Source organism: Poecilia latipinna, unplaced genomic scaffold (genome assembly GCF_001443285.1).
Source record: "Poecilia latipinna isolate Pla-1442-1.1 unplaced genomic scaffold, P_latipinna-1.0 Scaffold1313, whole genome shotgun sequence".
NCBI classification, from domain to species: domain Eukaryota; kingdom Metazoa; phylum Chordata; class Actinopteri; order Cyprinodontiformes; family Poeciliidae; genus Poecilia; species Poecilia latipinna.
In genome coordinates, this window is record NW_015113929.1 from 41,535 (window position 1) to 53,420 (window position 11,886).

Below are 11,886 nucleotides of genomic sequence, written 5' to 3' on the forward strand. Positions count from 1 at the left end.
CTGTTTGTATGCCGCACGCCACGGTCACATCTGACACGCTCTGCTGAAGTCATATGTTTTAAATGGGCGGCACTGCAGCTTTGTCAAACTCCCCCGTGACCTTAACCTCCTCTGTTTGGGATTGGAGGCCCGACGATGACAGACACCAAGGTGGTTCTACTAGAGGCAATGTCAAAATGTCACTTTTTAATACACTACAATTTCATTAGAGGTTTCCCCTGCTGGATTTCTTACGCCTGTTGTCACCCCACGTCAATTCAGATTCAGCATTTGCCAGCTCGCAGTCCCACGTAGTGCAAAACTACGTTACAGTGAATAAAATCACGTGCCATGCAGGCATGAAAACACTGTAGATTTAACGAGCAATAAAAATCTAAATACATTTCTTGAGTTTTACATGGTCTACGTTGGTACAGTGATTGTGTGGCACACTCAAGTCCCAAACCACTGTTGGTCTTGACAGCAACACACATTTTGTGACAAGTGGACAGATTCAATATGCTACACTGACACTGGCAAGTTATTTAATTCATATTTCCACCACTCTTTTATGGAGGAATTGCTGGGAATTGATTGGCATATTTCAGGTGCTTTTTTTTTCCGGTAAAAAAATGAAAACAATTAAAAATAAAAACACTACATAAATCAGCAACACTATGCAGAATGCTCATGTTTGTTGCGCATATATGTATTCAAAACATGACATTTAGAATTGCCACATGTAGTCGTATTAAATAAATTATAAATGAAATTTTGAAGTTGGCTTGTTTATCAGACTGAGAGTGTATTAACTAACCTTGGCTGTCATTGGGTAAATGATGATCTGTGTCCAAGAAGTCCTTCCTTGCATCACAGCACTAGCAAAAAAAAAAAAAAAAACATTTGCTTGTTACTTCACTTACTTTGAATGTTTTTCAAAAGTAAAAAGGGGAAAAAACATGCAAACTCCATGAACCTTCTCTAACCACATTACACTGGCACACTGCCGACTCAACGTTTAAATGAGCAACAATAAAACGTGCTGCTGTAAAACAAAATTTAGCATGGACAGTAAAAAAAAAAAAAAAGAAAATATTTGGGTCACACGTTCCTGTAAAAAAAAATTACTGTAAATTTCGGTAGATGACTTTAACCTTTTTAACCTTTACAAAGTGCTCTAGCAGTTTGGGCTGAGGAATGGTGTGTGATGTATGTGAACAAATTTGACATCTTACAAAATCTGACTATAGTGTCTTTTTCTTTATGCAAGAAAAAAAAAAACTTTGCTAAATGTCACAGTGGCATTCAGCAGGTACGGACACGCTCTTTGATGCTTGTGCAGTAAACTGAATTATATTAGCCTTCACGACCCGCAGGAAAGGAGCAACTTTTTTTCTTTGTGCCTTGCCAAAAACAAGTCATGCCATGTTTCACTTTGACTTTTAAATTCATTGACAGCACAGACGATTATGCAATATGAGGTAATGCAAAATTTCCAGAAGATTTACTGAGCTAAAGCTTGGACAGGAGGTAATTAGGTGCCGATGAATTTAGGGTAGGTTTAATGGGGGGATCTGTGTGAATGCATTAACACACAGGGGTGTTGATTTTGGCTGGCTGTTGAAAACAAGAGGGCAGGAATGTGGACTTTTGAAGAGAGTGGCAGAAGACATTCTAGGGAAATTAAAATGTGCTTTCATCTAATAATTGACTGTGTAATCTTAGCTTGAACGGGCCTTTAGAGGTTTAGAAAAATCTCAAGGAACAAGACTGAAAATGCTGCCTGTCAATGGGCTCCAAGATTAACACAATTATCTGCTCTATCCAAATGCAGCACAGCACTCTGCACTGCGCTGTACTCTTATCTACTGCAGTCAATTATAAATATTAATTTTGGTGGAGCAAAATGAGCCTGACCCTTGATGAGTCTCAACCCAATTTACATTTTTGATGATGTTTACATATAATCAGCAATCTTTGAGTTTATTAGGCCCTCAGTTCCTGGTGCTGCATAACTCCTGTGTGGTTTGTTTGTTTCCGGTATGCAGGCAGGAAAGGTTTGGAAAGGGACTGTATGAGGCACCAAGAATTATAATTAGATAATTGAGTTGCAGTGTGGTTGTGCACACTTTTCAGATTCAGACAAATAAGGAATAATAAGTAAAACATGACTATGGAAGCCCATTGCTGTCGCTTAAATGAAAAAAAAAAAAAAAAAGCTGTGAAGTTATAATTATGAGGTTTTTAAATCTGATTAAAACTTTAATTTTGTTTCTACTATTTTAACTATGATGTTGAGGGTCAGAATTATTACTCTAAATCATTTGAATGTCATAATAATTGAGTTTCGACAACTTTCAAAGTCAAAAATATTCCTTTTCATACCATAATTATTGACTTAATTGTATGTTGATAACTTTAAAAGTCAAGATTCAGCAACTGCTTTAAAATTAATAATTATAATTTAGAATACTGAATTTGGAGGTCAAACTTATACTAAAATATTGAAACCCTGTATTGGCATTAAAAACTATGGCTTTTAAGATTAATTTTATGACTGAATGTCATTATTCTTAGTTTGAAAATCAGAATTGGGAATTAAATCTCAATATTATTAATTTAAAAGTCAAAATTGCGGACTGATTTATTTGCCAGCTCGCCTGTCCGGGGTCAATCCCGCCAATTGACCGTTAAATACATCCATCAAGGAATAAAGGAGCATTGAAGCTGAATAGATATGTTCAGTTTCCATAGTTGAAATGGTGAAAATTGACGTCCAGACATCACTCGTGGAAAACGATGTGGTTTAGTTTCTTTACATCAGCGACATCTAGCGAACAATCCCTCCACTTGAAAGAAGGAAGTTACGTCAAGCCGTACTTCCACCAATCAGCAGTCGCGGTTCTGAATTCGAACGTCCACCCTCCGAAGACGACGTTAGAAAAATGGATTCTGTTGATGCTCTGTTTTCTTAATTTTTTTTTGACGTATTTCGCAGTAGAGAAAGAAGCGGAGTTAAAATTCATCGTAAAATATATATCCTGGTAGGTTCAACGTGCCTTTCTTTCATACATAAATATTATCAGGCCGCTGTTGCTAAAACTAGCCGTGTGCTTTAGTAAACGGTAACGACGATTGACTTTGGGTTGTTTAGCTAACGGCGCTGTTAGTATCTTGGTTTAGGTTTAAGCCCGCTATATCGTTGTGGTAAACAACTGAGCACATAAATAAGGACACATATGTTGATTATATGTTCATAACTCACATAGATCTTGAACCATGGTGAGAGAGAGAGTCCAGAAGAAGTCCTTCCAACAAAGTTTGGAGGACATCAAGGAGAGGATGAAGGAGAAGAGGAACAAACAGCTGGCTAATGCTGCAGCTCCAAGCAGGGGACGGTCAAGAATGATGAACAAAACCACAGGTAAGTGTTTGTTTACTCGTTAGAGCTTCCGGTCGTTTAAGAGCTCCGGTTTGTGAGCACACAGAAGCGCAGGGGGCGTTTATGACGAGCAGAACTGTACAGACTAAATGGGACGAAGACCATGCAAATGCGTGTAAAAATGTATTAAAATGTATATCTAATTTGAAATATAATCGCACATAATTTATACGTTATAAACTAAGGTTTCAGCATCACAGATACTGTACTACATTAGCTTTAAATGCAGCATTCCCAACCCTTAATGATGAGTTGACTTCTTTGTTGTTTCTCTGGTCCAGCTGCTACACTTGCAGAATTTAAATCTAAGTGAATCTGATTGTATTGTTTACAACTTATTACTAAATCTTTCTCAGTCCCATTTAGTGTTTCTAAAATTGTATCCCATAAGGTAAAAAAAAAATACAAATTTAATATTCTGATGGTAGGATACATAGGGTTAGGTATGCATTCCTGGTTTTTCAGAAGATGCCAAATTTCTCTTTGTGGTTTTGATGCTCTGTACTGGAGGAGTGATCATATGATCCATTCTAGCATTAATTTGAATAAGAATAATAAAACTTATCTTATAGAAGCTTCTGCTAAACCAAACCACAATTTCCTGTTTGTTTTTCTAGCTCTTATAACCTTCTAACCTAAATACTGCTGAAGACCAAAAGCCAATAAATATTTTTGAACTGTTAAATATTTTAGAATGGATTCTTAAAAAAAACAAAAAACTTGGAACATCTCTATTTATTGTCTGCGTTCTATTTTATGAGAGTGTGTTTTAATATCTGTGTTATTTCTGGGTTGTATATCTTTTATTCATCACTTGCAGGGATTTTTTTAATGTGCTTCATAAATAAATTTGAAAGAAGAAAAAAAAAATCATATTTTTTGTTTTTATTTTCTCTTAGCATCCAGTTCTACACACACCATCCTTAAAGGTGTGCAGCAGAATAACAAGGCGCTGGCTGTGGCCCTGCAGGCCGAGAAGGAGAAAGTGAGGCAGGCCAACGCAGTGATCCTGCAGCTGAAGCGTGAGCAGCAAGCTCTCTTCCTTCACCTGCTTCTGCTCAAGAGGAAGCTCAAGGAGCAGGAGGCGCTGGCAGCAAGTGCTTCACAGGTACACTCTCAGATAATTATGCCCATTTCCTGTTCAAGTATATATTTTTTTGTATCCAGAGTGTTATTTAGGTGTCCAGATATCACAGTACACCTTTTACCTTTATATTATTTACATTATATGTTTTCAAGGTTGCATTTATTTTTGTTTTCGGTCTAGGCTAAACCAACAGGGATCCAACAGGAAACACCAAACCATCAGAATTTAGAGAGGTGAGTTGAAAATACAGAAGTGTTTTTTTTTTTTTTTTTTTTTGCGTTAGACATACAGCAGCTTCTCAGTCACTGGCCAATGCGTTGGGGCGTCACTGCGCATCATTTATCCTGCATTTATTGTTGGCATTTTGTTTTAATTCTCAGGAGGAAGCGAAGCAGTCAGCAGCTTGATCAGCTCACGTTGTGCGACGCTTCACCAATTTGTCCTGGTAATTTTTTTGTTGTTGATATAGATTTATCAGTTGTTTACATTTTGTACAGTGATTTCTGCTTTCTGTATAATTATTTGCTGTTGTGTAGATTAGGTTTGCACTGATCCTCTATTTTTTATGATTTTTTTTTTTCACTTCTAACATTTATATGGATACCTGACATTTAGCATCGGCCAATATGAGCCGTCGGAGAATAACAGAGATGGATTGACTTTTAAACACAATTTAAATCTTACTGAATTATACATTTATTTGATAACTCTGCACCTGTACAGTAAACTTAAATACATCAATAGTTTCACAAATTTGGTCAAATACGAACAAACAGCACAACTTTAATTTGTTCAGTCAGTTCAATTAGGAGTAAAGCAGCCAGTGTAAAATAAACAGGAACTGATAAAAACATATTGTAAAAATTGTTTTACATATTGTAAAACAATTTTTACAATATGTAAAAGCTTACATATTGTAAAAATATGTAAGCTTAAAAAAAATAAAATAAAAATAAAAAAAGCTTTGCTGTTTCAAGCTTTGAAACAGCAAAGCTTGTTTCAAATGGTTTAGAAAGTGATATTAGGAATTCTAAATTTAAGTAAAATAAATAATAAAGCATGACATCACCAGCCTGCAGTCTGCCGTATTTATTAAAGTAACTCGTATTCAACGTATCAAAACTTTTGTACTTATTTTAAAACCATTTCTCCGTAGACTCCCCTCCTTCTAAAAAGAACGGACCCGTTAACTGTGACAGAGAGGCTGCTCTGCCATCCACGGTGGGTGTGAGGCGTCGGCACGGCGACAGAAGAAGCAGGAGGCGCTCTGAGCGTGTGCAAGAACAGCGGCGGTTGAGCAATGCAGACCCGGTTACTGATCTTAGGGCCGTATTACCGAGCCCTATTCACGGCAAGAGTTCAGGTCTGAATCAGAACCACCAGGGAGCAGAACCAGAGGCAGCGGATGTCAGCGACACAGAGGAGTTGCATCACTCTACACCTGAGCCAGTCCGTCCCAAAAAAATACACCCGCAGCCTGGCAGGAAACAAACCCAGCAGCAGCAGCAGCCTCGCTCCAAACCTGAACCAGCTCCACGGAAACCCGACAGAGGCCGCAAACCCGATCGTGTCCCGCTAAAGAAGCCCTGGGAGAATCCCAAACCCAGAGCACGTTCCAAGAGCCGGGACCGCACGGCCACACGGGGGAGAGCAGCTCCTCCACCTCAGAGCAACAAGCTCAACACGTCGCTGGGATTCAACGACACGTTTGACTTCGACTGCGAGGAAACCGTCCACATCACGCCGTTCAAGGCGAAAGCCGAGGAGAATCAGCCAGCGACTCCCATTAGCGAGGAGACACAAGCCGAAGACTCGGCGGCTGTTCCCAAACAAAGCGAAACCAGCTCATCGTCGCCGTCCTCAGAGTCGGAAGACAGCTTGTACGTCCCTCAGAGGCCAAGACGGAGACAGTCCTCTCCTGTTAAAACTAAAGTCATCGCCACGCGCGGAGGCCGGCGCTCGCAGATTGTCAGGAAAAAGGAAAACATCCCTCCCACCCCGAAGATCTCTGGTGAGTTTTCACAGTAGAAACTTAGTGGTTTTCTCCTTGTTTCATTGGTACCACTGAAAATGTCCAATTTTCTGTTGATTAGTCTTCAGGGATGAAGAGTCGAAGTTGGAGGTGGCACGTTCTGGAAAGGGTGAAGAGAGCCACCAGAGTGAGTGAAAGCTGGATTCATTCATTCATATATTTTGCTGAATGTAGCTAAAGTTTCTTGTAGTGCAGGAAGTCTGATGAAGTATCTAATTACATTGAAATTGGTAGGTGGAAGAATTAAAGAAATGAATTAGTTTGATGAAATGTTCCCTATCTCCCTATTTAAAAGTTGCAACTTTCTGTCCATCCATCTTTTCTTCTTACCTTTTTTGCTCTCTGTGATTTTTTGCAGCTTCTGTATTTAAACCTCGTCTGCTAAAATATCTGTTATAGATTATTTGAGCTGCTTTGCATTTTTAGTGCAAAAAAAAAAAAAATCTGGAAAGATGAGATTAGAATTTAGGAATGTACTTTTATTTTCATTTTAACTCACTGCATCATGAAAATAAGCTTTTTTTTTTTTTAGATTATTTTTTTTTGTTTGTTTTTATAGTTTGTGGGAGCAGGCTATGTGGATTTATACCAACCTGAAAGTTGTTTCTTTCAGAACATCAGAGGGACAGAACGGAGGACGGTTTCCCTGCTGTCAGCCCTCTGATCGAGGCCGAGATGATGAGAATAGATACCGTCCTGTCCAATTTTGGAGAACCGTCTTCTGAAAATTCTTCTCGTTTATCGAGCCAAACGCCAAGGCTCAAAACATGCCAGAAACGTAAGTTATAATCAACGCTTCCTCTCAGAGAGGAAAGAAAAAACTTTTTTTTCTCTCTTTGGGTTTATTGAGCCTCTGGCCTTTAATTCTTCACTTTTGTTTCTATGTGATTCAATCTGCACCAATTTACTTTTGTTTTCCCCCCCATTTCCTTTCCATCACATCTTTACTCACATTTCCACAGGTGGGGTTGGTGTAAGGTCAGCAGGGCGGGGCTTGAGTCTGTGTGACGTGACCAATATGTCCCCTGCAGCCTACCGCAATTTCTCCGGTGGCGGCCCACGCCGCTCCGACGCTCCCACTCGGAAACGCCGCTGCACCATGACCGTCGACTACAAGGAGCCTTCGTTAAATGCGTAAGTTCTTTAAGAAGTTCACTTACTATCTTACTAAAACATGTTTAAACAATGGTGTTTGTAACTTCCTCACAGAAAACTTCGGCGTGGAGACAAGTTTACAGACCTACAGTTTCTTCGCTCTCCCATTTTCAAGCAGAAGTCTGGCAGGAGGTCTGTGCAGAAATCCAGGAAGTCTTGCAGCCAGCAGCCGTTTGAGAAGTACAACGAGTCTTTTGTTGGATGTCACTGAAGCCTTTCTTTATTTTTATATATGTTCCCGTAAAGGATTCTCATTTTTTCATGTCTCCGAAGGTTGTTTTTTTTTTTTTTTTTTTGATAGTGTAACCGTGATCAGTTTGTCTTGATTTAAATTACTTTCTCGTTTTTGTCTCCATAGAGATGTAGATATTCTCCCAAAATGGTTGGATTACAATATTGTTTTAATTCTATGATCTTGCAACATCTGTGTATTGTTCATTCTCCACTGTACTGTATGTGACAATAAACTTTTAAAACCTAATTTTGCCACTCAAATGGTTTGATTGGTGAAACTTCCCAAAACAAAGGCACAAAACACCAAATTAACCTCACATTTGTTTTTATTTAGTCTACAAAATAGGCTAATTCTAGGTCAATAAAACCAATTGTACAAAGAGCATGAAATATATATTTTTTTTACAGACATATTAAAAAAAGGTTATTTTTCCCAAAGTTTGGAAAGTACAAACACCTTTTTACAAAACAGCAAAACTACATCGTATTGCACAATCTTTTCATTTGTCTCCAAAGTATAAAGTTATCAATCTCCGTCTGCAGGACAAAAATAAGATAATAAATTAAGACCTTGTCTTAAACATGATTCTTCTGAATTAAAGCACATAAATAAGAATAAACTCTAGATAATTAAAGTAGTTCTGAGTTTACAGTGTAATCCATAAGTAGAAGAAAGGAAAATGGGCGAGAATTCCTGTTAATACTTGGAGGGGGAGGAAAGTGCATTTTGATAGTCGAACTGCCCTTTTGTGGGTTAATTGGGGTTGGGGGGAAATGTACTTTAGGTATAGATATTTAAAATATACATTGGGCATAAGTGCTTCAAAATGATTAAAATATGTACAAAATTTAAAGGTTATATTCCTCTTTTGGCAGGATGAACTCATCACAGACAAACTTGAACCTTAGTGCTGTACATGCTCATAGCTGCAGTTAGAGAAGCTCCGGCTTGTTTTTGCTCACAGGAAACACTTTTCTTAAAGACTTAATCCATCAAACATTTGGCTCCTTCACATGACAACCTGAGTCAACTGGGAGGAGAAAGGTAGACACTAAGAGGCTGTGTAAACAGAGAAGATAAAGTTAGATCTGTTAAAAAAAAAAAAAAAAAAGAGTCAGCTGTCAACGTTTAATCATCTTTAAAAACGAATGACGGAGGCTTTCTCAGTTTTTGGGGATGCACAAAAAAGAAAAGAAAAAAAATCAAAGATGCCATTTTTTTTTTTTTTTTTTTTACAATCAGAAATAGTCTCCGTTCTTGAGTGTCTACATCCCTCTGGGCAAATCTTTCAAACATAAGGAACTGATTCAGGATGTAGGCCAGCATGCATTAAACATAAGATATGATCCTGAAACCAACTCCACAATCAATAATCCTTTTCTTTTTATTGTCTTCGGCATTACCCGCTAGCCCAACCCGCGCCAGGCTTCTCGAAAGGAAAGCCTCTCGTCTTTAGTCTACTTCTCGATGAGGCCCGCCTCTTTGATCTTGGTGTAGAAGAATTTCTCCAGTATGTTGGCACACTTGTAGTACTCGCTCTCCGGAGCGTTGTATTCGCGGCAGTTGGTGAAGATGCGCTGCATGTCGGCCATGAAGAGCTTCCGCGTCGTGTAGTACCGGCTCTTCAGGCGCTCGCTCATCGTCTTCAGGTCTGTGGGTAAAAACAAAGTGAAACAGGCAACATATAACTTTAAAAAGTTAAATAACAGCACCTTAGATCAAGGAAAAACGTGAAGAGTTTTCTTGTTTTTGTCCAGTGATTTTTTTTTTACCTTGTCGCTGAAATGTGCTATGCATATAAACTTGACTTGTTCAGTCATTAAATCGATGCGATTTATCAGGTATTTTTTGTAAAGCTGAATTAAGATCAACTTACCACACCTGTACACTAAAGTAATTACTTGAACAGAACTCGTCTGACAACATAAACTAGGCCAAAAAAACATCTCAAAAGGCATTACACCACGCCCCAATCTAAAGCAATTCAATAACAGACGATTAAGACATTGGCATCTCAGCAGTCTAGACAGAGTCACAAATCCAAATAAGGTGCCGAGACTCCAGCAAACCACAGTGAGAGACATTATCCACATGTTGAGGAAACAGTGTTGAACCTTCCTGACAATCAAAATTACACCTAAAGAACATCTAACGCATCACAAGGTTTATAAGACGATTGTGGAAAGCTGGAATAGGAGTCATCTACATTAGCATTCAACGACCAGAAAATTGTGACTTTGATTGTAGATTCCTCTGCCTTTGGTAAAGTACGTAACCCCAACTTACCAACCGGTCTGCACACTGTGAGTGTTGCTGGGCGTTTGCCCAAAGCGTTTTTCTCATCTACGACTTGAAAAGCTCAACATAAGCCGAGTTAATTTACCATCTGCCTCTGTTTAGGTCACAGTTTATGGTTTAAATATAAGGGCCTGGGATGGTAATTCCAAAAGCTAAAAACCACTGCCGACCAAAGAAAAAAAAAATCCTAAAAGGCTCATCTCATGTTTCCCAAAAATCTCAATGATGCTTTGAAAAACAGCTTCTGTGGATCAGTGAGACAAAAATGTCACTTTTTGGAAGTTGTTTACAGGAACAGCATTTCAAAAAAGAAATATAAAGCACATAAAATCTACATCTAAAACATGGTGCTTCTTCTGGACCTGGACAACTTGCTCCAGCTGATGGAACCATACATTCTTCTTTCTAGCCTAGCAGAAACTCTTGACCGCCATTTTGTGGCCTTAAATGTACTTCAGTTACACACGCAGAACGATTACCTGAAGAGCACCACCTCTGAATGGCTCAATAAACAAAGGCTTTGAATTGGCTCAGTCAAAGTCTGAAGTTTAATCCGACAGAGATGTTACGGTGTGACGTTTCATCGTTTCCCTATGAACAGTTGGCTAAAATTACCCCATATTACTGTAGATCTACAAGACTCATTGCCAGTTGCTGCAGATGTTTGTTGCTGCATACAGTAGCAGAGCCAGTTTATTTTATTTTATTTTTTTCCACATAGGGTCAGGTTGCCTTGGAAAGCTTTCACCCTTAATTAAATTAGAAAACCACTTTTTGTGTTTACAGAGGTTGTTGCCGTCTGAAAAGCAAAAACAGAGTTAAGAGGAAAAAACTTCTTCATGTGACTGTAATATTTAACCTTAAACAAACCACAGCCATACACACCCATGGGGAAACGAATGACTTGGTAGTAGCCAGGTGCTTCTGTTTTCTTCACAGGCTCCATGAAAGGCCAGGCGTTCTGATGATTCTGAAACACACACACACAGAGCAATAAGTTTTCTTTTTATATTTTTGGGATTTTATGCTGATCCTTCCTTGCTAAAAATTTGAAATTTTCTCTTCCCCAAGTATTTTTAGCCAACGCTTCTGGTCAGAAGTAATAGGTTTTGTGCTTTTGCTAGAGTTGTACACAAGCAGGATCGAATGATTTCGCTCTCCAAAACGCAAAATCCCCAAGATTTAGATTCAATCTTTAATCGGATGAGCAGGAGGCGATGCGGGTGGCGCGGTGGAGCAGAACAAAGATGCGTTTCAGTCATGTCCAGCCTTGATCGTCAAAGGGAAATGGAGAATTTAAGGAATGCAGTTGTTTCACTTGCATATTCCTCCTGACTAAAGGAAAAAGAAGGAGACAAAACAGCCGTTCTTCCAATATAAATCACTCCCAACATTCCCTTTGGGGAAGAGATGTTATAGGAATAAATCATTTGTCCAGTTAACCTTGTCCCAGGCTTTTTGGAAAAGCATGGAAACCTACTGAAATTAAGCATTCTCCAGGTCTGCAAACATGTGGATAAAAAGCACAGATTATATTTTCTGTCAAAATTAACCACCAACATTTTTTTTTTAAATTGAAAGAAAAGATCCATCCACCGATTCAACTTTTCAATCCATCCATCCATCCATTTTCTTACACTCTTAACCCATTGGGGTCT

The 11,886-nt window shown here is 38.7% G+C and overlaps 2 protein-coding genes across 4 annotated transcripts in view; one reads left to right on the forward strand and one right to left on the reverse strand.

Annotated features, from left to right (window-relative positions):
- Positions 1 to 1,396: 1,396 nt before the first annotated feature.
- On the forward strand, positions 1,397 to 8,174 carry sgo1 (shugoshin 1). Of its 2 annotated transcripts, none has more exons than XM_015055384.1 (10): positions 1,397 to 3,023; positions 3,249 to 3,403; positions 4,321 to 4,529; positions 4,689 to 4,741; positions 4,889 to 4,953; positions 5,665 to 6,519; positions 6,602 to 6,667; positions 7,154 to 7,318; positions 7,572 to 7,674; positions 7,750 to 8,174. In XM_015055384.1, the coding sequence occupies exons 2-10, from the start codon at positions 3,259 to 3,261 to the stop codon at positions 7,904 to 7,906; spliced, it is 1,818 nt and encodes a 605-aa protein (XP_014910870.1). In that variant the 5' UTR covers positions 1,397 to 3,023; positions 3,249 to 3,258; the 3' UTR covers positions 7,907 to 8,174. The 2 variants fall into 2 exon arrangements, with proteins under 2 accessions (XP_014910870.1, XP_014910869.1); XM_015055383.1 differs by having other exon boundaries at positions 1,401 to 3,023; positions 7,503 to 7,674.
- A 67-nt stretch (positions 8,175 to 8,241) lies between these two features.
- kat2b (K(lysine) acetyltransferase 2B) overlaps positions 8,242 to 11,886 on the reverse strand; it is a 16,636-nt gene continuing 12,991 nt past the window's right edge. For both annotated transcript variants that reach the window (XM_015055381.1, XM_015055382.1), the window contains exons 17-18: positions 11,114 to 11,198; positions 8,242 to 9,581 (exon numbers count right to left, since the gene is read on the reverse strand). In XM_015055381.1, the coding sequence (XP_014910867.1) occupies positions 9,388 to 9,581; positions 11,114 to 11,198 (279 nt within the window). In that variant the 3' untranslated portion in view covers positions 8,242 to 9,387. The remainder of the gene's footprint in view (positions 9,582 to 11,113; positions 11,199 to 11,886) is intronic.

Bases quoted from the DNA above. Each gene is read 5' to 3' on its own strand.
- sgo1 (XM_015055383.1), top strand. From the start codon at position 3,259: ATGGTGAGAGAGAGAGTCCAGAAGAAGTCCTTCCAACAAAGTTTGGAG. The intron at 4,530-4,688 runs GTACACTCTCAG...TTTTCGGTCTAG, and splicing joins TGGCAGCAAGTGCTTCACAG to GCTAAACCAACAGGGATCCA. The intron at 4,954-5,664 runs GTAATTTTTTTG...ATTTCTCCGTAG, and splicing joins CGCTTCACCAATTTGTCCTG to ACTCCCCTCCTTCTAAAAAG.